Here is a 24,671-nt window from a genome sequence, read left to right on the forward strand (position 1 = left end):
ATCAATACTCTCTATCACTGCGTTTTCATAGAGTAAATTCGGCGGCATTAGGTCTTTCTTCACCACATTTACCTATCTCCCACGACTTTTAACCGGCTCAACCGATTTTGATCAAACTTGTCTAAGAACACTCACCCCTTTAATCCAAATAAACTACCTAAATTGAAATCGCTTCATCCGTTCTTAAGATAAGATGCCATAGACAGACACGTCAAACTTATAACACCCCTCTTTTTCCGTCGGGAATTAAAAAATAGAATGTTTATCAGACTACTCTGCCAAAACTACACTTAAGACGGTATCTATCTCATTGAGTAAGTACTTTTTACACAAATTTGGTTAAAATACAGACTTCATTTCATGTAGAAAAATGTGAAATCTGTCTGTCGGCTCGTTATGCTTTCACGGCTTAATACGAGTACGTACGTAGAGGGATATTGATGAAATTTTACATGCCGATAATTAAAACAAAAGCTATTTTTTCTTTCTAAAAAATTTGAATGAAGCTCCGGTGAAAGTTAGTCACAACGTATTATAAAGTCTCCCTATTTTCTTTTGTAAGTACCTATACGTAAATCTTGACTGTTTGAAATGTTGGAAAGAGCATTTTCTATAAATGCAACCCGTGCCGGGTCGCTATTTGAATATTAAATTAAATTATGTATTTAGATACCTAGTGAAACAAAGAAATCTTCATTGCCCAGCACGTACCTAAGATAACTTAGACGACTTGGTCCAACTTCTGTTCTTTATTGTAATTCATAAAAACACTTTTTTCTCTGCCTACCTCAATAGGAATAAGGCGTGATGCTATGTATATACTTTTTCGAAAGGCAGCCCATTAGAGTATCTACTTAATTATATATAAAAGCCCATAAATAATAAAGGTTTTCAATAAAAAATAAACAACATATTAGGAAAATGATTGTTTTTATTGATATTTTTCACTGAGACTTTGAACCAAAAATTATATGAATATTAGCCATGTAAACACAATAAAAATGTACAATTTTATAACAACTGACTTACAGAAAACAATAACTGAGAAAACCCAAAATAAAGATTACAACATAATGTAAAACTTGTTACATTATGTTGTAATCTTTCTGTACATGCTGTTTATCTACTAAGTTTTCATTTATCTAAACATATTGGAAAAAAATGAATTTATCTATCAGAATAATGAAAACCATCACCTTGTCGCATAAATGTTTTATTCTGATAATCATTTATATTTTATTAGAAAAATATTAATATTATTTTAGGTAACTTAATTTACCTCCAGTAACAGTAGTTAAATATCTATATTCGCTGAAACGTTTTACCAAAGATTAACAATAACTACCTACTACGTGTAAAAACAGGCATTCTTTTAGCAAAGTTAGTTAGGGTCCGCTTTTTCTATTCTCGTCTAATATAAGGAAATAAGATTCCATTTATTTTTAGATACTTACTGCTTAAAATATTATTAAAGATAGTCAAAATAAAGAGATCAAATAATATACTTACCTAAATAAAAAATATAGGTAGGTATTGAACAAATTATCAAAAAATATCTAACGGTTTTCGAAATTCACTTTCAAATTAGTTTTACAAATAATAAATATTTTTATGCATTAGCATCGCATTTTCTCAGCAATATAAAGATCTAGCTATATGTATAATTAAATCCCAAAAAAACGTTTTACCTTTAGTTTTGTACTATCATGCGTCGACATTTTGATGCGTGAAACTAAGAATATCATAGATTTATATATAAAATGTAACAATTTTAACAATCTAGCGGAAACAAGACAAAAATAGTTTTTTTTTTAATATTACCCACAATATTCGGGTTTTTAACATATCATTTGTATGAATTGGGTAAGTACTCAGTATAATTATAAAGAAGAATTTCGCAAAACGAACGGGATAGCACTGTTATGCCATCAATACTATACCAACTCGGGCAACCTCATAGAAATTTGAATAATATAAGAGTAATTATTCCGATTGCATTATTCTAAGTGAACCCTTTACAACCACTTCCGTGAACTTTCTTCAATTTACTAAAGTCAATTTATTTTGGCGTCACTTCGGCGTCCATACTGTACTTAGAATCAACTATGTCTGCAATTGATACGCCATTCTTTGGTTCATTCTGAAAAAAAAAAATAGGTATATTTACAAATTATTAATCTGTCTTTTACCAAACTGAGACTTAGATCCCCCTAAGTTTTACTTTAATTTTCAAAATAAAAGGAATATTAATTTTGAATAAAATAAGTAAAAAAATATTCTGGTAGGTGCAAAATAATATTCAAGCAACTTGATATGTAAACACAACCCAATATAGCTTAGGTTTCCCTGCAAAGATTGCTCAAGTTAGACAGTTGCTGTACCTGGTATACCATATATAGATTTTAGGATCTTGATCATCGGCGGTTGACGGGCTTTTTTTTCAGAGATGTAAGAACGCAAAACACCAGGCAAATGATTGATGATTTGCTACCTAAAATTTACGTCTATATTACCTTTTCCATAGCTTCTTGCGCTACTGATTCTGAATCCATAGTCTCAGTTTGCTCTTTCACAACCTCCTCAGCATCCATTGCATCTGCATCTTTCTTCTTGTTTTTGTCTGACTTGCTCTGAAATCAAAGAATCATATAAATCAGATTTTTTTTTAAATGACAAAAGCGTTTCTGTATCGCCATCTCATTGTTATGACATACATTATGTAGAGTATAGTATTATTATGATTTTCTTTTCTTCGTGAACTCTATACACCATACACTTTAAAATACATACATTCTTACATCATCATCCCTTAACGGGTAGACAGACATAGCAGTCTTGAAAAGACTAAAAGGTCATGTTGGTTAGTTGGCTTATAGCTTAGCCAATCCACACTTATAGCCCTGGAAACAGGGATTAAAAGAACTCCAGGAATAGAATTACTCCATGTTTATATCAAAAATGGAGGAAGAGTGACGTGAATTTAAATCCAACATGCGAAGTTAGTAGTTCTTATTTTTTCAAACACTACTCCTGATAAATAAAGTCTCTTAAATTAAAAATAAATACGTACAGAATTAAGACTAGAAGTTGATGTGTTCATCTCGTCTCTGGAGCGCCTGTTTCTCCTTTTCGAATATTTTTCTTCAAACTTCTTTATAAAAGTCGCCTGATCCACATAGTCTTTTGGTTTCTCAGACATATAAATAGGATGTACTGTAATATCTGAAAGAGTTAAGTATATTCATTACATGGCCATTTGGAGAAAAGCTGCCACTTTTTTCTTGAACCATTTTCATAAAAATTCCATATTTTTTTTCAATATTCTGCCTTAACCCATGCAAAAGTGTTCAGAGTTTGTTAACTTTGCCTGTGTTACCTGATCCTAAAATTTCAGGTACCATGAAAGGAAACAGCCAGCCCACTAATGGCGTCTCTCCCGATACGTAATGCGCCTTTTTGTGATAAAACAAGATCCCATCCAATTCAGCAGTATTGTCTTTGAAATGCGGACATGTCATCATGAATCTGTAGACAAATTTATTATAAGAATGCGAAATATAAGAGGACCATTTTGGAGGCGGACTGCGCCTCTCCTTAACTTGATATTTACCTGAAAACTGCACTATGCTAAGAAGTTAGGAATTGACAAATTCCTAGGTATCGGTATTAAAATACTATCAATATAAATGACTCTCAATATCTTTTTATAATATCAATATAAATTACTTTTCTTTATTTATTATTACATAACTACTTACGCATTTAAACTTTCTGGCGTGCAGGGCTCCATTGGTAACAAGTTAAATTTAACTTTATTTAGTTTAGTTTGCACATGAAGTTGACGCATTTCAGAAAACTGTGATGTTAGCCAAAAATGTCGGAATTCTGTCTGAAAATGAAAATACATATGGAATAAATATTTTTCTTAAATATATCAAATTCATATATTTTTATTATATCACACTAAACATTATCTACTTTAAATTCCTGGCATTTATACTATATAACTGGTATTATATAGTGGCAAATGCAATTTTAATTCCAAACATGAGGAAGCATCAGTCAGGCAGTGGTCCATGAAACATTTGTGAGTAGTATACTTGTAACAATATACACTAGACTTCAAATTTTAAAAAAATATTGAAAAGATGCAAAAGAAGTTTGCCTTAATCTTTAATAAAAAAAATATGCTACTTGCTGTTTTGACATACTTATTTAAACTATTGCATACATAGATATCATTTCATATTTGAAAGTTCATGTTTTTACTCACTTCACAATCAGTCATAGGTTGATTATTCCATGCAAGGAGATCCAACACATGTAAAGTGTGATTCTTTTCATCATAAAAGCAATCTATGACACTGCAGCACCTCCGTTTGCCTGATGGGTTACCACCGGGCAAACCTGTTCGAAATTCAGTAACAAATCTTCCACACTTGGTGAATAATTTTGTTATACCCTGAAAAATTTATGAACTCAATATATTATATACTCAATAAATAAATATAATATATATATATGAACTTAATATATATAAATGAAATTTAGATAGAGAAGAAGTTCAGGTGTAACATAGGCATCTTTTTATTCCACTTTTGGGCACTTGAACTAAATTGGAGACTAGTTCAATCAGTATTATATGTTTGTATATATTTTTGGATTTCTGCTACAAGTTAAATAATAACAATGGAGGCAAAAACTAGTAGGCATACTTAAATTAAATTAATAATAATGAAAGCTTTTACTAATTATGTTGGTTATAAATATTTGAAATGCACACAACTGAACAACTAGTATTGTGTAATTATTGAAAATAACCTGTGGTTTCATACAATTTTTGAAAATATATTTTACTAACTATGATTTCCCCACAACATATCAACTCATCAAAATTTTTGTCTGAAGATAAGGCAAGTTTTCTAACCAATCTCTAAAAAATGATTGAAAGAAAAATGTATATATTTTTTTCAATATACTTACATTATTTGCGACCACAAGGACACGTTTTCCTTTTGGACAAGGTGTTATGTACCAATTCTCATTAAAGTCTTCTGGTTTCTCTACAATCCACTCGGACAGCATCAACACATCATTGTATGTGTATTTCCGGTTAAATCCCGCTACATATATGTTAGGGGTGTAATATACCTGAAATGCAAAATACACACAATTTTATTTATTTACTTAAACTTCATTGCACAAGATACAAATGTATAGCACAATTGGCGGACTTAATGCACACAATTTTAGTTTCAGTTAAAAGATTTTTTTTTAATATGTATCAATTACTTTATTAATTTTATTCATAAACTTCTTAGCAATTAGCCATTGATACAGACACAGATTGCCATATCAATAAATGCAAATATTGCTGGACTTATGCACTCCACATATTTGAAGTAAATTATGGAAGACAGGTTAGATAAACAGTATGTGCAATGTGTAACTACAAACATTGATTTGCAATTATGATGATCAAAGTAAGAAACTCACTCTTGTATGGGACTTAAAAATGTCTTCCTCATTATGCTGTACAATGTCCAGAATCCCCCTAAATTTGTCGAGCTTATTCTGACGATCACTGAAAAAAACAAAGCCATGTTACATATGGACTAGAGATAGCTTAGTATTTTTGTAAGAATAAAATATATTTTTTGTTATCATTTGTTCTCATAAGTTACTATGATAGCGCGTACATAAACAACAGCAATATTCTAATCAAAATAAGACGTACTGCTTTTGGATTTCAAGAAGCTCCTTACGCCTTTCCTCTTGGTTTCCAAGTCTTCCCCAATTTTTATACAGATCATGAAAGTTTGATTTATCAGCCGAATCAGCGCCAACAAACGTTGCTTCCAGTTTTTCTAAAACTTCATCCATTTTTCAACTTTTAATTTAAATAAAATGCTTTTAGAATGTCAACTGTTTTATTTATTGTTTTAAGTTTAACCGTCCTGGGGCACCAATTCCAACTTTTATAAACAAATTATACAAAAATCAGCAGCACGCGGCACGTATTACATTCTTGCTATGGAACAGCTTCTCACACATGAATTCGTTCGGTGTTAAGTAAATACAATTATTGAATCGGTTTTTCAATTGATAATATCAATATAATGTAAATAAGTATCTTTTTTATATTATCTTGATCACAAAACAAATAAAAATTCACAACACAAACTACAACAGGAAGGATTCATTCACAGGGTTCGTTTCGTTTTCATTTCAATCTTTTTCACAATGCAAAGATTTGTCATGAATTGACATTGACAGCTTATGGCATGGACCGTTCATGTTATTTTTATATTGAAGAAAGTAAAAGCAAGTAACAGAAAAGTGTCTTATTTTTAAGAGAAGTTAAAAAATATACGGAACAATTTTTATTTTCATAATTTCAGGAAACAAAAAAAAATCGCTGGTTCAGGTAATCGGTTGGCAAAATTCATCGTATATTATGACAACATAAAGGTACTAAATGCTAGAATAACAAACTGAAAAAATTCGCTTAAAAGAACATTATGTGTAGAATGCAAGAATAAAAATATTTAAAAAAAATTTAATAAGTAATAGAAAAGAAGCAATGATTCTTTCTGTTATTCCATTATGTATAAAATATATATATGTTATGTTTTCAATTAAATAATGTAATCCCACAACAACCACCTTTCACATGTATGTCATTTAAATCTAATTTTTCTTACCGGCAACGGGAACATAGGTAGATAATTATTTATATGTACTTAGGTACTAATCCATACTATTCATTCATACCACATAGAGAAAAAGAAAATATTGAACCGATTTTGATAAAGTTTAGCACAGACATAATCTAGATCTCCAAAATAAAATTAAATAATAAACAACTACATACCTATACTAACTTACCTACCTACCTAAATACTGACGCTAGCCCGGGGAAGTTTTTTTAAGGGAATAGGAATAAAGGTACAAAATTTTCAAAATGGCGAAATAAATCCCTACTTAATATTATTAATGCAAAAGTAACTCTGCCAGTCTTTACCACTGAACCGATTTTGATGAAATTTAGTACAGAAATAGAATTGATCCTGAGGAAGAACATAGGATTTATTGCGAAAACGAAACCATGCGGACGAAGTCGCGAGTTAGTTTAAAAGATAAACACTTCACACAAGGTTCGCTTTCCAGTTCCGGCTATAGATATTTTAGTAAAGGTTAGCAATTTTCTATTTACTAGTTTTCGCCCGCAGCTACACCCGTTTGATTAGCATAATACCCAAAATCATTATCCGTATTTCAAATTTTACATGCATGTTACATATATATACAGGTACATTTATATAAATATAAGTAGAGGTAGATACTAACAAACAAACTTACTTCCGCTAATATCATGTATTTACTTAGTTAATTTATTCATGAATTTAACAACATAATTTTGTGGTTGTACTGTCTGTGTATGTTATTATAGAATAAGTACCTAAATTCCAAAATATCAATCAAGTGCGAAGATAAAATTTTGTGTTATTATGAATGCGAGTGTATTTTTTCAAAATACAAACGCAAGTCAAGAATCAAATCGACTTCAATTTATTTAAATTAAATTAAATTCCTCGTGATTGAATAAGAATATTGGATGAAATATTGTTGTTTTATTATTGAGATATTTTTTTAAACAAATATTCAAGGTAATTTGCAAACAAGAAATTCACACAGAAATCGGAAAACAATGTTCTGATTTGCACTAAATATATCCTTAGAGGGAATTTTTATTAGAGTGAGTTATGTTTAAATTTACCGCCAAATATGACGATGCAGATTGTAATAAAAATGCAAGAAAAAAATTATATAAGAAAAATATTTAAATAATAATTAACAGATTAATAGTAAATGTAAATTGAAATAATATATTCTATTGTTTATTAGTTCCTGATTTTATTTATATTTTTAAATATCTTTGATAAGTGTGGCGTCTGTTTAATTTTTACTTGTAATTGGGGTAAACTTATTCAGACATCACGAATATGCCTATGCACTTAGCTTGACCAGAAATATAGCAGACCTAATGAACAGAATGAAGGCGCTAGTTCTGTTTTATAAAGCAACACCAAATAATTTTGGTGAGGTGATTTGGCAAAAGTGCTTGAATTTATAATACACAATTGTTATAGATCTTCAGTGGTTGTATGGTTAAGAACCCTGAATAACTGGATGTGTAATTATGATCCAATATGGATAAGGTTCCTCGGCGAAGGACGCGGAGATCATCATGCGGCAGTTGCTTTATGTGAAAATGATCATAGTCAAAGACGCAAAAGTGCCGTGTGGTTCCCGGCACCAATAGAAAAAAGAGAAGGTCTAATCCATCACTCTCCCATGGATGTCGTAAAAGGCGACTAGGGGGTAGGCTTATAAACTTGGGATTCTTCTATTAGGCGATGAGCTAGCAACCCGTCACTATTTGAATCTCAATTCTATCTTAAAGCCAAATAGCTGAATGTGGCCTATCAGTCTTTACAAAACTGTTAGCTCTGTCTACCCCGCAAGGGAGACATGATTATATGTATTTATATATGTAAAAGACGCACCCCTTCAAAGATATGAGAATATAATCAGGAACATGACCAGGAAGATGAACATTGATGGAATTTTTATGTAAAATAAATGCTGGCCTGGTAGTGAAGGAAAACAGGTTGTATATCTGCTCATTCCGATTGTTAAAGTAAATCAAGGGAAAGGCTTTGAAACTTGGTTCTTTGAGCAAGGAAAATGTCACTATTTATCTCCATCCTATCAACCCTCATTCAGTCTATTTAAAACTGCTGAATCTCTCTACCTTGTAAACGACAAAATGTTATTTTATGTATGTTGGTATAATGATAATTGGTCTGTGATATTGGTCGGTGTATACATATATACATATATATAATATACCTTTTCATATCTGGATAATCGGGAAAACATATTTCATAACTTGGCAACATTGAGGACAAGAACCGAGTACTACCGAACGTTTACTATTGGAATCCGAAAATAGCCGAAGCATGATTAGGTCACGTGGTACTTTTGGAGTCTTCGTGGCGTAGCTTGTTCAGCTGCTCGTCGAAGCGGCTGTCGGACGGTCGCCTCTCAGCGAGTCTGCGTACAATGTAGCGGCCATTTTTGTTCTTAGTTCATAATAGCGTGCGCATCTTTAATGTATTTAGAGAGATTTTTAGGCAATTCTCACAATGACTATAATAGTCTTTTTAATAGATACATCTGCTTCCATGAACCAAAGAGCTTATTTGGGCGGACGCCCAACGTTGCTCGATGTAGCCAAGGGCGCTGTGGAAACGTTCGTAAAGGTACGTGCAGTGTCATCGACTCGTCAACCGCCTCGTTTTCGTGATCGATTTGTTTATCGCGTGTGCTCAACTGATAACATTTTTTTCATAGGTTCGTCAACGTTCTCCAGAAAGTAGAGGTGACAGATATATGCTTCTAACTTTCGAAGAGCCACCCGCGAACATCAAGGTTAGTACATCAGTGTGAACACGTTAGTAAGAATTTCTCTATTTGTTTATGTTTAGAACGATACATTCACGCCGGTCCAATGTTGACCACCTGTGAAGCACTGTAATCTGCAATCCAGGACATGTACATACTTTGAATTGTGCGAAATTTATTGAAACGGCACAACGTAAACAGGCCGAAGTGCCGCCGTAGCTGTAGCTGCCTCGGCGATAGCGCTCGCAACGTCGCGACTGCGCGCTCGTCTCGTTCTCATTGGCCACGCCGACACGTTCTAGCGAAATGGCGATTCGGGGGGAAATTTGAACATTGCGCAGTACAGTAAACATGCTTCTCTTCTTAATAATTTACATTAGCATGCATAACCTTAGTAGGTACTTATACCTACCAAATGTTTCAATAGGATTTTATAATATCTATGTTCCAGTTAATAGTTATTTTCGTTTCATATAAGTATCTTATTTACCAACAATACACCTTTAATTTTATTTTTGGCTCTGTGGAAGTGTTCCTGACTCTGAACCACTATTACTGGGTTTGATCCTCAGTCAGTACATTATTTCCTTCCTGATTGATCAGGATCTTGGATGTTTATGTATAGATATTTATCATTGAAGTAGGTACACCTTAACGAATTTTGTACTTACTTTATAGCTAACTCAATCTATTGTGTTTTCCCATTTCATTAATTTATTTCTTAACCTTGCCTTATCCCACTTACCAAATATTTAAACTACAATAAGTAACTATGTAGGTATGTGGTTTTAAAATGATGATAATGGCATAGCATAGACATGATTATATATACATATAATACATATAAATATAATACATATAATTATGTCTATATCCGTTGTGGGGTAGACAGAGCCAACAGCCAAAAGGCCACATATTGTCATCATATTTTCATTACATGTCTTTTTATTGTCATTACAAGTTGAATAAATTTTGGCAAAGAAATAAGAAGAAAGTAGAGATGGATATGAATGTATTTATAAAATACCTACTTAGAAAAACATGCCATAATTCTATAAACATATAATATAAATGTAAAAATTACATGTTTTAGGCTGGATGGAAGGAAAACTTGGCTACTTTTATAAATGAATTAAAGAATTTACAATGCCTTGGACTGACTACAATGGGTGCGGCCCTGAAACATGCCTTTGATGTTTTGAACATCAACCGAATGCAGACAGGCATAGACACGTATGGACAAGGCAGATGTCCATTCTACTTGGAGCCATCTGTTATTGTCGTAATAACTGATGGAGGAAAATTATCCAGTAACGCTGGCATACAGGAAGAAGTGAGTAAATATGTTAACACTTATTGTTTAATAACTAAGCTATCAGCAAGTGCATGTTCTTGGTTTTTTAATGACTGTTGTCATCACCATAAAAGTATGAAAAATGAACCAATTTTTATAGTAGTTATTAATTTATCAAATAACATTTGTAAAAAATTACAAGTTTTTTTGAAGAAATCTTACCTACTTGACTATTCCATTTAAAGGTAATAATACTAACATTTCAATAAAAAATGAGGAATAAATTGTATACTATCCTATACTTACATATAATAACTTCCATATGCCTTGAGGGGTAGATGGAGCCAACAGTCTTGAAAAGACTGAAAGGCCATGTTCAACTTATAATGATGGAATTGACATTCATTTAAATAGTGACGGTTTGCTAACCCATCCCCTATCTAAAAATAGAAACCCAAGTTTATAAGCCTTTCCCTTAGTCGCCTTTTACGACATCCATGGGAAAGATATGGTGCGGTCCCTTTCTTAAGTGTCAGGTACATCAATTGTCAACAACATCTGATATTCTATACTAACTAGGTAATGTATAAAATTTTTACTAAATACTGCAATTCTCATTCACAATTTTGACCTGTTAATAGAAATTTATCAACGTGTATACTTCCCAATTTCCATATCTTATCTTGTAAAGTTGCTATTGCTAGGTTTTGTGGACTTGCACTTAAACATTTATAAATACTTTGTTTTAAAGCTAAATTAAACAATTATTTCGTACTAGTACTTTGTTATTAATCACGTCTTTATTACTTACGGGGAAGATAAAGCTAATAGTCTTGCAAAGGACTGGAAGACCATATTCAGCTCTATAACTTAACTATGGAATTCAGGCTCAAAGTGACAGGTAGCTTATGGCATAAAGGGAGTATCACAAACATATTGATATAAAATGTAAAATAATGTTATGAATAAACACAGCACTTTAATTATTACAGTTCAATCTCCCTATGAACTGTCCCATCCCCGGGTCAGAGTTAACCAGAGAACCTTTCCGATGGGACCAGAGATTGTTCTCACTGGTGCTGCGCCTCGCTGGGACTCCGGCAGTGGAGAGAGACACTGGCCTCGTCCCATCCGATTCGTCGCCGATTGACGCTATGTGTGAAGTTACTGGAGGTAATTATATACTTATTAAAATTCTAGCTTTGCCCAGGTCGATGTTTAACGTGAAGAATTTGCGAAATTAAAAGTATCTGTGCCAAATAAAATAAAATAGGAAAGAATAAGTTTTGAATTTCGTTTTGTAATATTAGTTTGGAAACTACTGAATAACCTCAGATTTCGTAGTTTTATTCCACTAAAGTATAAATTATAATTGCCGAATGCAACACCGGGGTATTTAAAAATACCCATGAAAACAATGAAATACGCACGTCATCATATCATTCAATGCGTTAAAAAGCTTTTTGAATGAATATGTAATTTTATCTTATCTTTTTATAACTTGACACTGTTTGTTTATTAAAGTATCATGTCACTGTTTGGATGAATTATCTTGAAATTTGCTATGCAGCAGATTTAAGCACCATATGAAGTAGTATGATTGATGCTAAGGTAAGAGTTAAAAAAATATAAAAATAAATAAAATAAAACTGTTTTTTACTTTCATGAGGATTAAAGAACTGAACATGAGTACTGAGACTGAAATAAAACCAGCCTAAGTAGTTATAGTCCTATGTTTAAAAAAATAAATAACAGCATAGAATTCTATGATAGGGTAACAGCGCCAAATTGTAATGACATGGTATTGATATGCTGTTGACTATGAGATGAAGAAGTGAAGAAAAATAGTGAGATACAGGTTTCGTGTTCTATATCTATGATGACTAATGAAGATGACTCATCTTAAAGCCTATTAAATATGCTCATCACTTTGATTATATTTGAATATGAATTAAGTTTATTGATAATAAATACTTAGGAAATAAAAGAACAGCACAATAGAATGTGACGCCGCAACTGATGTTAGTGACCATAACATATTCATCTCAATTCTAAAATTTATTTGATAGATTTAAAACTGCGCAGAAAATTGCATGCAACATGACGATACTTCATTCCAATAGTTTTAAGTAAAATAATAAGGCTTTTCTAGTGTCGTATATTCTTTTGATTTCTATGAACAACTCTAACACTATTTAAATCGCTGGATCTAGGGATTTATAATTTTGCATGTAGGCTCCTTATGTAGTCTAGTGCACACTAAGACAGCATTTCTCAAGACTCCTACGGGAAAGGAAATTGAGGGGATCTTTCGCTTCTTTCTTTTTTCTCAACACGGGCGGGAAGCCTCCGGCTGTACTCTAGTAATGTAAAGAGTAGGAACATATTGCGACTCTATACCATAAAATCTTTTCCAGGCCGTTCTTACTGCATTACGTCACACCGTATGCTGATGCAGTGCATCGACAGTTTGGTGCAGAAGGTACAAAGTGGTGTCGTAATCAACTTCGAGAAGATTGGGCCCGATCCGCCTCCAATCGACGGCGGGGCCAACAGGGACGGTGCGGAAACCACCGACGATATCACCCATGAAGCTGATAAGGATGTTGATGGAGACGGGGAAAGGAATGGGGTATGTGTATTTTTATATAATTTACTTCTCACAGTTATTATGTAATATCTTTCGTTATTATGTAATTTTGTATATACTAAGAAATGAAACAATAGACCAAAGTATTTATATCTCGGAATCTGGGACTGCTAGCATTGGGTTTTCCTAACGGATGCTTGCCGTGTTCTATATTAGAGGGGTTTTCCCATTGAAAAAGTAATTTCTTTAGGTATAATGTGATATTTATGATCATATGTACTGCTTTACTTGATATTTGACCTAATAATTACATTATATTTTTAGTATTTAAGTATGTAAATAACTTCCAATTGATTTTCGGTTTAATTTTTAAAATTTAAGTTTATAAACACTTTCCTGAAAACCGTATTAAAATCGGTTCAGCGAAACGCGATACAATAGCGGACTATATTATATACAACTACGGTTAAAAATAATATCAAATTGAAGAGATTGCATTAGTTAGCGATAAGTCCGCTTGTGTACTTCAGTAGTTCAGTACCTGTACTTTTGATATTTTTTCTGGGTGCAGTAAAGAATATTCTATAAATACATTATAATGTTCATTTCCAGCGTTGGAACGGCGGGCCGTATCAAGCGGGCGTGACAGCAAACCAGGGCGCCAGCGCTCCGCAAGCGTGGCACTCCTGCCGCCGCCTCATATACGTGCCGCGTACGGTCGCGCAGAAGGGCTTCGCTGTCGGCTTCTGGCCCATACCGGAGTCTTTCCGCCCCGACCCTAATGCTCCCACACTTGTAAGTATTTTTGATTATTTTGTCTCTTCTAGCGGCGTTTGGAAGTCAATCATTTTTTATACTGTTACGTATTACTTATGCCCGTTTTCACCAACTAGTTCGTAATTCACCCCTAACTAAGTATTACCTAAAGCTAGGAGCCTCCTACAATCAGTTACTTACCTGAGTACATTTCCATTTTATACGTATAAAGAGCTTCATCTTTCAAAATGACAAAGTTAAAAAATTAGAGTTTAAGGACAAATTTAAGAGCTGATCTAAGGTGACACTTAAGCTGTGGTGAAAACTGATGTTTATCGAATGGACACCCTAAATGCTGCTTAGGTGACACTTAAGACTTAGGAATCTTTGGTGAAAACGGGCATTAGTCTCTGGTAAGAACAAATAATCCCGTATGATTCCGCCATATTTGGCTACAGCTCTCATTCCATATTGATCAATTGTATTGTTTCTCAATTCTTATGAACAGACAAACAATCCCCTGTGATTTAACCATATTAGGCCAGAACTCTTATTATTAGTTATTCATTTTTTTATGCACAAGTTAGAAGGTTGAATGATTTTTAATCCTAAAAACTAAAATTATACTTTTAATCATAGCTTATGCTAAATTTGTCATTTTATCAACAACATTACTGAGGAATAAATTTTTTTTTATGAACTCTTACTCTATCTCTTGGGTTAACGACATAGATAAGACATTTGTTAATAACCTACAGAAACTGGCTTACAGAGAGGCATAGTAATTTCACCTTGAAATATATTATGGTAATTCCAATATTATTTTTAAGTAATGCTCTTATCATATTGTATAAATTTGACAAGAATATGTTTATTTATACTGTTGTGATTTGGAGTTCACAAGTATAGGTCATGTATTTATAAAATAGTAAATAAAATAGTATATTAAATTTAAAACGGGTCGCGTTAGACCCAAAAGTTTTGTAAAATTTCACAATAAAAGGCTTCATAAATAAAGTTTAGCTTTTTGATTTAATATGATATTTTAATAAATGATCATAATATAACAGAAGCGTAATGGATGAGAGCTTTGAACGAAGTTACACGATATTAGGAGGCTTTTAAAAAAAGTCCCGTTATTTATTTGTGCTATCCTAGTGAATTCTTGTGAAAACCAAAGACCATTTGATTTTTCAAATGGTGGCTTCTTTCGTTTTTTCAAGTGATTATTCTGAGAGATAAAATCATATAAACAAAGGCAAGTTGAATCGACAGACAAAAGTTCAAACATTTGTTTATTTTTCTCAGCCGCCTCGGTCAGCCCATCCTGTAGTGAAGTTTACATGCCTCAGTCATGAGCCGATGGTGATAGACAATCTTCCATTCGACAAGTATGAACTGGAACCCAGCCCTTTGACTCAGTTCATACTCGCCAGGAAACAGCCGACTATCTGCTGGCAGGTTTGTTCATATTGTTTTAATTTTACCTACAATTCTTAAAAAATTACATCTACCTTCTCCTCTCTCTATCTTGAATTATATTAACCTCGTTATAGCTTAGTCCCGATTGCCTTCTTAGTTTTGGTATTGATTAAGAAAAAATATAAGTGATTTTATCTGCTGTGGAAAGGTATTGTAACGGCTAGTTTGCCGGCTTGACCAATAATTGGACCGGCAATACCGGTTTCCGGCGTTAAAAGCAATTAGAGATACCTCCTCATTGTGTCTGATTATCGGGTTCTTTGATTTATTAGTCCATTGGTTTGGTTATTATCCTTGCGAATATCTACTTAATTTTAAAAATAAATTATAATTTTCTACGTATTTGCAGGTCTTTGTAGCGAATAGTGGGTGCAAGAACAACGAAGTCAGTCATCCTTTTGGGTACCTAAAAGCGTCGACCAATCTGAGTTGTGTGAATTTGTTCGTCCTACCATACAACTACCCAGTTTTGCTTCCGTTGCTGGACGAGTTGTTCAAAGTGCACCGGTGCAAGCCCACGCCCGAGTGGAAGCAGGCTTTTCAACAGTACTTAGATCGGATGCCTTCGTATTATGTGGCTGTAAGTATTTTTTCTTTTCTTGTGAACGATATCGCAAATAAAGTGAGTGACGAAAACGCAAATAAACGAAACGAAGTATCAAATGTATCTGTAAAAATAAAAAGCGTTTTGCTAATGGATTGCTGTCGATATAACATTACTTAGCATAGGATTATTGTAAAGGTCAGTTTTTCACTTAATGATTATTTATTTCTAAATCTTTACAGCCGCTCCGTAGAGCATTGACAAAGATGGGAGCATCTTCGCCACTTCTCCAGAGTTTGATTCCGGAGAACCAGGACAACTCGCTCAGCTTCTCAGTTCTGAACTATTTGAAGAGACTGAAAAACCAGGCTAAGATTGAGTTCGAAAAACTGTGCACAGACGTCATCAATAAAGCTTCCAGTAATAATAATCAGAAGGTAGGTTTTGAATACTTATTAATGAGTAAATTAGACTTAAAAAGGCATTCTTTAGTTTTGGAGGTCAAAGAAGAGTCGCTTCTGGAAAAAAACTTGACTCATGGTCTTTGTATTCTAATTAGTATCATGGTCACCGGCGGATCTCGGGCTCCTCTGCAAGGGACTGACTGCAAAATGATAAGTTCTCTCTTATCTTTGCGTGTTCCGAGTTGTATCCTCCTCCATTAAGCTTAAGGGCCTAGGGTCCGCTGTGATAATAAACATTCCTGATAAATTACCTCAGACAGCCAAGTGTGTCCTGTACTTTCATATTCCACCCAAGTCCACATATTTTACATGCTTCACACAACATTTTAAAAGCAATAGCTATGCGCCCATCGGGTGTTAGCACATTGATACCATGGGTTTATAAAATAAAAAAAATCAACCTATTTCAGCTCACAGAAAGCGTGCGAGTAATGCCCCGGTCCCCACTGAAGAAGGATTTGACAACACACCCGTGCCTCCAGGATAAGTTTACAGCCCTTAGGGACCAACTGAATGAGTTCGGCGGCTTCGTGGTGGGACTGTCTAGAGGGAGGCATAAGACACAAGCGCACACGTACAGGAACCCTTTTGATATTCAAAGAAGAGATCTTTTGGATCAGGTAAGTTTTTCATAGTTTAAGTTTAAATGAGTTTTAATATGAAGCAAATTATATACATCTCACAGTACAAAGCTGATATCTAGCATGTATATTCTATTTTTCCCCCTCAAATAGTTCATAGTGTATTTAAGCTGCGTGTGTTAAGGGGCAGGACTAAAAGAGCATTTCATGAAATATTGTAGTGGGCAAAAAAAACAGAATTTAAAAAATGTTATACAAGCATAGTGATTCTTAATAGTGTTTAAAAAGTAAAATAATTGTCACCGCTAGTAAAAGCTGCTGGATCATCCATATGGGAGATTTGTGCCATCTGTTACTTACTTCATTTTTAAATACATGTAACAGTCTGTGCACTCAAGCAAAAGATGTGGTCTCTGCCTACCCCTCCAGGAAAAAGACGTGAATTATGTATGTATGTATGCAACAGTCTTGAAAAGACTGAAAGGCCACTTTTGGTTGTATGGCTTAATTATGAATTTGCTTAAAATAGCCCATTGCCTACACGAAGAATCCCAAGGTTATTAGCCTTTCTCTTAATCGCCTTTTACGACATCCATGGAAAAGATATGTAGTGTGCCTTTTTTTTAAGTGCCGGGAGCCACACTAAATTTTCAAATGAAATAATTTCCAGGTGGTGCGAATGCGCGCGAACTTCCTCCAACCGTCACTGGCGCACACGAGACTAGTTGACGAAGACAGCGTTCATTCAATGCCGGTGGCGCAGATGGGCAACTACCAGGAGTATCTGAAGAGGATGACTCCTCAGCTCAGGGAGATTGAGTCGCAGCCAGTGAGGCAACATATGTTCGGCAACCCCTTCAAAATTGATAAGGTATTAAATATTCATCTATTATGAAGCTCTCTCTATATTATTTCGATTTTTTTGTTCCCGTTTTTTTCAGGTTCCGTGTCCGCCTATAACTGCGATATCTGAGTAAAAAGTCGGGTGATTACACTAAAGCCATGATAAGATGTTCTAGACTGATGAGGATTATTCCCTTATTTTCTTTTTTGCCGATGAGAATTTAGACTAATTACTGTCGATAATTATTCGTGTTTGTAACTTTCAGCAAAATTTCATTAACATTGTTGTTTATTTTTTAGTCTGGGAAATAATTAGTTAATTCCCAACTTAGACCTTACTACATACATACTGAGCATTTTATTTTATTGGGTTATACCGATGATCACAATCAGAAAGATGTTATGCTTAAATCTGTCTAGCAGTACAATGAACCTATCTCTAAATATATTTGTTCCGTATTGCAGCGAATGATGGTGGACGAAGCGGACCTGGACCCTGTCGGGGCGGTGCGCAGCGGCGGCGGGGGCGGCGGCGCGGCCAAGCGCGGGGCGGAGTCCCCCCGCGCCGCGCCCCCCAAGCGGAAAGCGGGGCCGTTGCCGCACCATGTTGTCGCAAGGAGGTATGATATAATGTCAGCTTTTAACTGACTTAAAATTAGGTTTCCAATTCGAACGTATTTCTTTTTTTTTATGTATATTACCATAATCGGCTTTGAAATAATATTTTGGTATTTTTAACGGCTATATTATACTCTACTTTTACGACTCTATACTTTTTTTGTGTATCAATAGCTAAATGTAGTTTAATGCCAATAGTGTCGTAACAGCTATAAAATATGTCACAGCCGTTTGATTCGAAAACTATGCGTGCTAAATTAAATGGACCGATACATGTGCAAAATAGTAAAAAATAATGACTAACTAAATGATAGAATTTTTTGTAAAACATCCTTCTGGGTTTTGGAAGGTCTATCAGGTTTCATAAATTTATACCAATATTTTGTGAAATATCTTCTAAAGTTTACAAATATCCATCCCAACCAACATTTCTTACAGTGCAGTAAAAATTGGATACCTTTAAATAATTCAAAAGAAAATTAATTTTAACAAATCTTTGCTTGGCCTTTGATTTGACTTGTAGCAAACCATGGTTTCCGCTTTCGAATTTCAACTTTTTTATTCCATGTTCCAGGCCGTCATCGCCGTCGGTGTCTCCGTCGCCGTCGCCGCCGTCGTCGCCGCTGCCGCCGCCGCCGCCGCCGCCGCTGGCGCCGCAGTCCCCGCTGTCCCCGCGCCGCCCCACCTCCCCGCGCTCGCCCGTGCCTTCAGACCTGCCCGAGGGGAGGCCGCCCGAAGTGAGTTCCTATACATTTTCAAACAAAGAGCAGAATGTATGAATCGTCCAAATATAAAAAGAGGACACTAATAACTGACATGTCGAGCGGTGCTCTAGTGCTACTCGTGGGAACGGAAATCAATTTTTTGTTTAACGCGTGTTTCGCAAGTTTTATTTCCCTTTTCTCCTCCTAAAGGTAAACTAACTTTAGCAAATACGGGGTTATTGCTAATAAAGTAAAATTTTTTTTGAGAGATGTTTTTTGCAAAAGTTTGCGTGATGTATGTATTGTATTGTTAAAAAAATAAATATAATTCCAGGAGCCGGCCATCGTGGACACAGGCGGGGCTCCCCCCACGCCTCCGCCACTCGCAGCGCCGCCCAACTTACCGCCGGTCGTCAAACCTTTCCTCAATGGCGGTTAGTACAGACCTTTTTTGTTATACCAGTAATAATCTTTCTGCAAACGTACTTGGTGTAAAATATATTAAATCTAGCGATTTTGACCCCTTTTTAAAGTTAAGCTATTAATCTTTAGATAATAAATAGTTTGTAGAGAGTAAGATTAAATTTGTTATCAGGGGCGCGTTTGAAGTAATTAATGTTAAAATCATAGTGTTGAAACTAGTTTTTAAATTAATGACACACACTATTAGAGTAGTTGTTAAGCATGTTAATATTTATTTTTAAGATGCGTACACTACGATGGGAAGCAAAATGCCTCGTTCTCCGTCGCCGCCGCCTGAAGACACGCAGGAGTTGCAGATCAACGCCATTCTTCAAGGCATCGCCGCGGAGAATAACTTGGCTCGGCCCAGGAAGCCGAAGAAACGAAAGGTACTTCGTAACATAAACCTTGAAGAAAAAGGCCATTTTTTTTTTCAAGAAGGGAACTGAATTTTTAATTCATGTTCTTGTACCAATATGCTTATTTTCTGCAGGCCGGCTTGTCTATTTGACATTAAAAAATAATGCTAGCTTTTTTAAAGTTTTAATTAGAAACATACATACATATAATCACGTCTATATACCTTGCGGGTGAGACAGAGCCATGTCTCGAAAAGACATACGCCACGTTCACCAGTATGACTATGATGTAAATTGTGTCAATATTTGGACCTCAATTTCATTAAATAGTATCACTATTGAATATCAATTCTCAGTTAGCCCTGCTCAAGTTGCTAGCCCATCGCCTAGATGTAGAATCCTAAATCTATGAGCATCTTTTGATTCTGATTTTGAATTTTTCTCGCTAACAGATTAACAAACATTGATGTCAGTTAATATAAAACATTAATGTTAATAAACACAATGTTGACTACAATTTCAGCTCGATAAACCGAACCAACTGTTGCCGCCTTTACCGCCTGTGCCGTCCCGCAAGGAGCTCGCGGACATCAAGAAACACAACATGGACGTGAGGGCCGAAGTGTTCAAAGCTGTGAGGAGACCTGGCAGAGGTAATTACACCCTCTCTACCTATATATTTAGCTACAACATGAATAATATAATAATAAAGAGATGACTAAATCACAATTTTCTCAAGTGAATACACAATTCATTTCTTCATGACAAACATAAAGTATTACAGGGCATAAAAGTTGTGCTCGTCGATGGGCATACAAGAGAACTGTCATATCGCTTTATAAATTTAGGGCAAAAAATGTGGCGCATTGCATTTTTGCATTTAAGTTATATAAGAGTTATGTCATTGTAAAAATTATAGTGTTGATAATCTGTTTCCTACTTGAATCTAACTTGTTTTTGTTTTTGATTTCCAGATTTTTCGAAACTATTCGAACACCTAAAACAGTTGAAGGGCAGTGTAGATAATAAGAAAGAAGTGATACGTGAAGTGATAAACGAGTCGTTAAGGTTTAAAAGGAAAGTGTTGGCCAAGTTGCTGGAGGATTTCTTGGCGGGTCTCGAGAAGAACGGAAACAGTGCCTCGGTGAAGAGAATCACTAATTCATTGTACAGCAATACTAATAATCACAGCTAGTGACACGCTCGCCTCTCGGACAATCGAGTGATAATTGTGGTGCAGAAAGAAAGAAACAATTCGGGTGTGTGGAGAATCAAATAAAGTGGGGTCTCATATTGAAGCATCCACTCGTTTGAAACTCTGAAGGTTGCGACTGAAATGTTTTTGTCACCTATTTTCTGAAGTTGAATGTGTAAACCCAAGTGTCTTTGTATTTGTAATAATTAAATAAATTGCAACTATCGCATATCTTGGATTTTATGATCTCACAATAATTACCACAATTCAATTTAAGAGGATCCCTTTGATGCAGTATTTTTTGTGAACTCTGTTGCTACTATTATTTTTCATTTTAATTTCTAATAAGCGAAGTCCATAAGCTTCGCATAAAAGTTGTCTAGAGGTTTTTGTCCTGGAGACCTCGAGTTTTATTGATTTCTATTGAACGTCTGCAATCTAGCGATGTTCAATGGGACTAATGACTTTTCCGAAGCGCGAAGGTGTCGCATCAAATCGAAATATTATAATAGAATAGAAATGACAAGTTCTGGTTTACACAACGCGTCGTCGCGACTGATGATAATCATCACCTCGGTCATCATAACGCAATAGATTTTTTATTCACATTGTCCAACTGTGAACACATGGTACAAATAGTATTGGTCAATTCTGAGTTTAATTTGACGATTGAAGACATATTTGTCGGTTCACAGTTTTACAATTGCGCTGAAAACTACCTATTTACCTATCTAATACTATGCGGCATTTCATTGTATTATATATTTCCGATTTCTATGCGTTATAAGAGTTCATACTAAGTTGTAGGTACATATACTTATGGGTAAATTTTCACACAGCTTGGTTTCGCTTTCATTTCCAAAGGCTACATTGTTTACACCTTAGATAAGTATAATGCTTTACGTTCACTAAATACAATGTACCATTTGTAAATGAAAGTAAAAATATTTTTTATGAAAATTTTGATTTCTGAACGCCTGCAGGACTGTGTAATGTTTTTCACAAAGAATGTCTTAAAGTAAGCATGTGAAACATAAAATCTGGCGCGCCGTTTGCATGGGCCATAAAATACAACTGTATATTTTTTACATATTGATACTTAAGTGCAATAGATTATTTTTTGTCATTTGCAACGGTAAATGATTAATCATCCTAGTGAAATTGAGACCTTGTGAAGGCATTTAAATGAAGTTATCTAACGCTAAAATAACTATCTGTTTTAGGTATCGACTGTTTTTGTTTATGTGTCAAGGATCAAAACAATCTGTCATTTTAACAATAAATTTAAAAGCAATATTTGAGTGTGTACGATCCTTGCAAAATATCAGCTTTTGCAAGGTTGTAAATAACCTTGTACATATTAGTTATAAAGTGGTCTCAATAAATAGAATATATTTACCTCAACTAAACATTTGATAGTCTTGTTATTTTTTTAAAATACTATTGTTAAACTGGTAGGTACTTAGTAAAAAGCTCGATTAAAATTAAAAGCCGAATTTTTATGACAATCAAGAAATGACATCAAGTTGTCCACCAGGATACCCCAACCTGACTCTCAGGGGATTCCCCAGAACTCATTTGTTCACCAGAATTTCGTCATTGACTAAATTGGAGATCGGTTAATTATATACGGCCCGCTATCTACATTTAATTATGCAAAAGAATACACTCCTAATATGTGTTTAAAAAACATTTTTTTTTATTGATATGATTTATGTACTGGGAAAATACTAATCATTTTAGTTGTGCTTTGCTTTGTTAACATGAAGTTCCAGTTAAGGTAAATATATTCTAAATATTCCGATCACTGGTTTACCAATGAAAATGGATGTGTAGAGTGCTTTTTAGCAAAAACCGCCTGTTAGTATGGCCGATGCGTTCAGAACGTAAGATCGTATGAATATGACACGTTATAAAGTTAATGTTGATATTTATTGTTGGAAGTCATTACGAATGTTGATGTTTGTTACTTTTAATAAGACATTTTCAGAGTCTGCGTCCTGAACGTTGTTAGTTTTGGCCAGATTAATAGGCGCCAGGTCAATTGTAAAGTGTATTATATCTTTTTGTAAGTAAATTATAGTCCTTATTGGATTTTTACCATTGTGTTTTTATTGAATATCCTAACTAAATACTGTGTTTATTTTTAACTTTTAAACCCACGAGTATAAATTAAGTAAATGCAGAGCTAGCATATCTATTTGGTGCACACTCGACTCGAGTGACACCGGATTCAAGAATGGATTAAAATAGTTAAAAAATAATAATAACCTGGGCATAAATACTGGGTACTTTTCATCCGGGAAAAACAGCTGTTACTGTGGGATATGTGTTATACGACTATGTGCGACTACGAGCGGCGCCACAGGCAAAAGCTAGTATCTAATATTGCGTTGAACAGATATGACAATTTGGCCACGAATTGCAACATTCAGTTCAAAATTTAACTAAGTTCGTCAAACAATAACGGTATTTGGAGTGTTCGGTGCAGGCCGCTCTGGGGAGTCGGAAGACGGTGGAATGGCCTGCAACAACATAGATAATGTAAAACGCGAAATTGGATGCGCAAAGTCAGATGCGGCTCTAGCTATGTGGAACCCATGTGCAGATAATACCCCAGGCGCCCTCAAAAGGCGCGTGGTCGATATCAAATAGATATTGGTAATTCTAGTAAATATTTTTTTTATCTATACTAATATTATAAAGCTGAAGTGTTTGTATGTGCTAATCTCAAGAAGTACTGGTTCGAATTGAAAAATACTTTTTGCGTTGAATAGACCATTTATTGAGGAAGGCTTTAGGCTATATAACATCACATTACAACTATAAGGAGCAAAGAAATAATGGAAAATGTAAAAAAAAAAACCGGGAAAATTATTCATCCTTGAGAGCTACAATGATGCCCAAAATAACTATTTCACGCGGACGCAGTCGTGGGCACAGCTAGTTATTCAATAAATTTTTGAACCAATTTAAAATTTTAGTTTAACATTGTTGAACCCATATTAACTCACTGCTAATGAAAGTGAAAAAAGCACACATGCGAAATACATTTGGAATAGGTAGGTTGTTTTACTTAACAAAATAATCAGTCCGTGTTATGACACCCGTTAGCCCATGTGCAGGGCCCATCCCGTGCCGGAGTTAAAACCGCCTTTGCGCAGAGTTCATTCTCGCGCTAGATTGTATTAGCAATGCCGACACTCTATTCGCTTATTGAAGAAATTAGAGTATCCGTTGACTTAATAGTGAAGGTACTTATTAGGTTTTTAAACTTGGAATTGTTCTTTTAGGTGACGGGCTAGGCT

The 24,671-nt window shown here is 34.5% G+C and overlaps 2 protein-coding genes across 2 annotated transcripts; one reads left to right on the top strand and one right to left on the bottom strand.

Annotated features, from left to right (window-relative positions):
* Positions 1-935: 935 nt before the first annotated feature.
* Positions 936-6,243, bottom strand: LOC106135441 (snurportin-1). Its single transcript, XM_013335733.2, has 9 exons — positions 5,738-6,243; positions 5,497-5,584; positions 4,984-5,151; positions 4,274-4,462; positions 3,759-3,889; positions 3,377-3,525; positions 3,071-3,222; positions 2,514-2,630; positions 936-2,140 (listed from the first exon to the last, which is right to left on the bottom strand). Exons 1-9 carry the CDS (start codon positions 5,881-5,883, stop codon positions 2,060-2,062), a joined length of 1,221 nt encoding a protein of 406 aa, XP_013191187.2. The 5' UTR covers positions 5,884-6,243; the 3' UTR covers positions 936-2,059.
* Positions 6,244-9,070: 2,827 nt separating this feature from the next.
* Positions 9,071-23,463, top strand: LOC106135514 (integrator complex subunit 6). The gene is made up of 17 exons (XM_013335847.2): positions 9,071-9,329; positions 9,421-9,498; positions 10,565-10,804; positions 11,758-11,938; positions 13,183-13,397; positions 13,968-14,150; positions 15,420-15,572; positions 15,943-16,173; positions 16,380-16,574; positions 17,012-17,221; positions 17,853-18,053; positions 18,491-18,645; positions 19,218-19,380; positions 19,682-19,781; positions 20,053-20,198; positions 20,692-20,821; positions 21,143-23,463. The coding sequence occupies exons 1-17, from the start codon at positions 9,213-9,215 to the stop codon at positions 21,361-21,363; spliced, it is 2,919 nt and encodes a 972-aa protein (XP_013191301.2). The 5' UTR covers positions 9,071-9,212; the 3' UTR covers positions 21,364-23,463.
* The last annotated feature ends 1,208 nt before the right edge of the window (positions 23,464-24,671 follow it).

Source organism: Amyelois transitella, chromosome 3, assembly GCF_032362555.1.
Source record: "Amyelois transitella isolate CPQ chromosome 3, ilAmyTran1.1, whole genome shotgun sequence".
Classification (NCBI taxonomy): Eukaryota; Metazoa; Arthropoda; class Insecta; order Lepidoptera; family Pyralidae; genus Amyelois; species Amyelois transitella.

Excerpts from the sequence above, each read along its gene's own strand:
- LOC106135441 (XM_013335733.2), bottom strand. The coding sequence starts at position 5,883 with ATGGATGAAGTTTTAGAAAAACTGGAAGCAACGTTTGTTGGCGCTGAT. Across the intron at positions 3,526-3,758 it reads ACGCCAGAAAGTTTAAATGC|ATTCATGATGACATGTCCGC; the intron begins GTAAGTAGTTAT and ends ATTTGTCTACAG. Across the intron at positions 2,631-3,070 it reads CAACTTCTAGTCTTAATTCT|AGCAAGTCAGACAAAAACAA; the intron begins GTACGTATTTAT and ends CTTTGATTTCAG.
- LOC106135514 (XM_013335847.2), top strand. The coding sequence starts at position 9,213 with ATGACTATAATAGTCTTTTTAATAGATACATCTGCTTCCATGAACCAA. Across the intron at positions 16,575-17,011 it reads CCAGTAATAATAATCAGAAG|CTCACAGAAAGCGTGCGAGT; the intron begins GTAGGTTTTGAA and ends AACCTATTTCAG. Across the intron at positions 20,822-21,142 it reads TGTGAGGAGACCTGGCAGAG|ATTTTTCGAAACTATTCGAA; the intron begins GTAATTACACCC and ends TTTGATTTCCAG.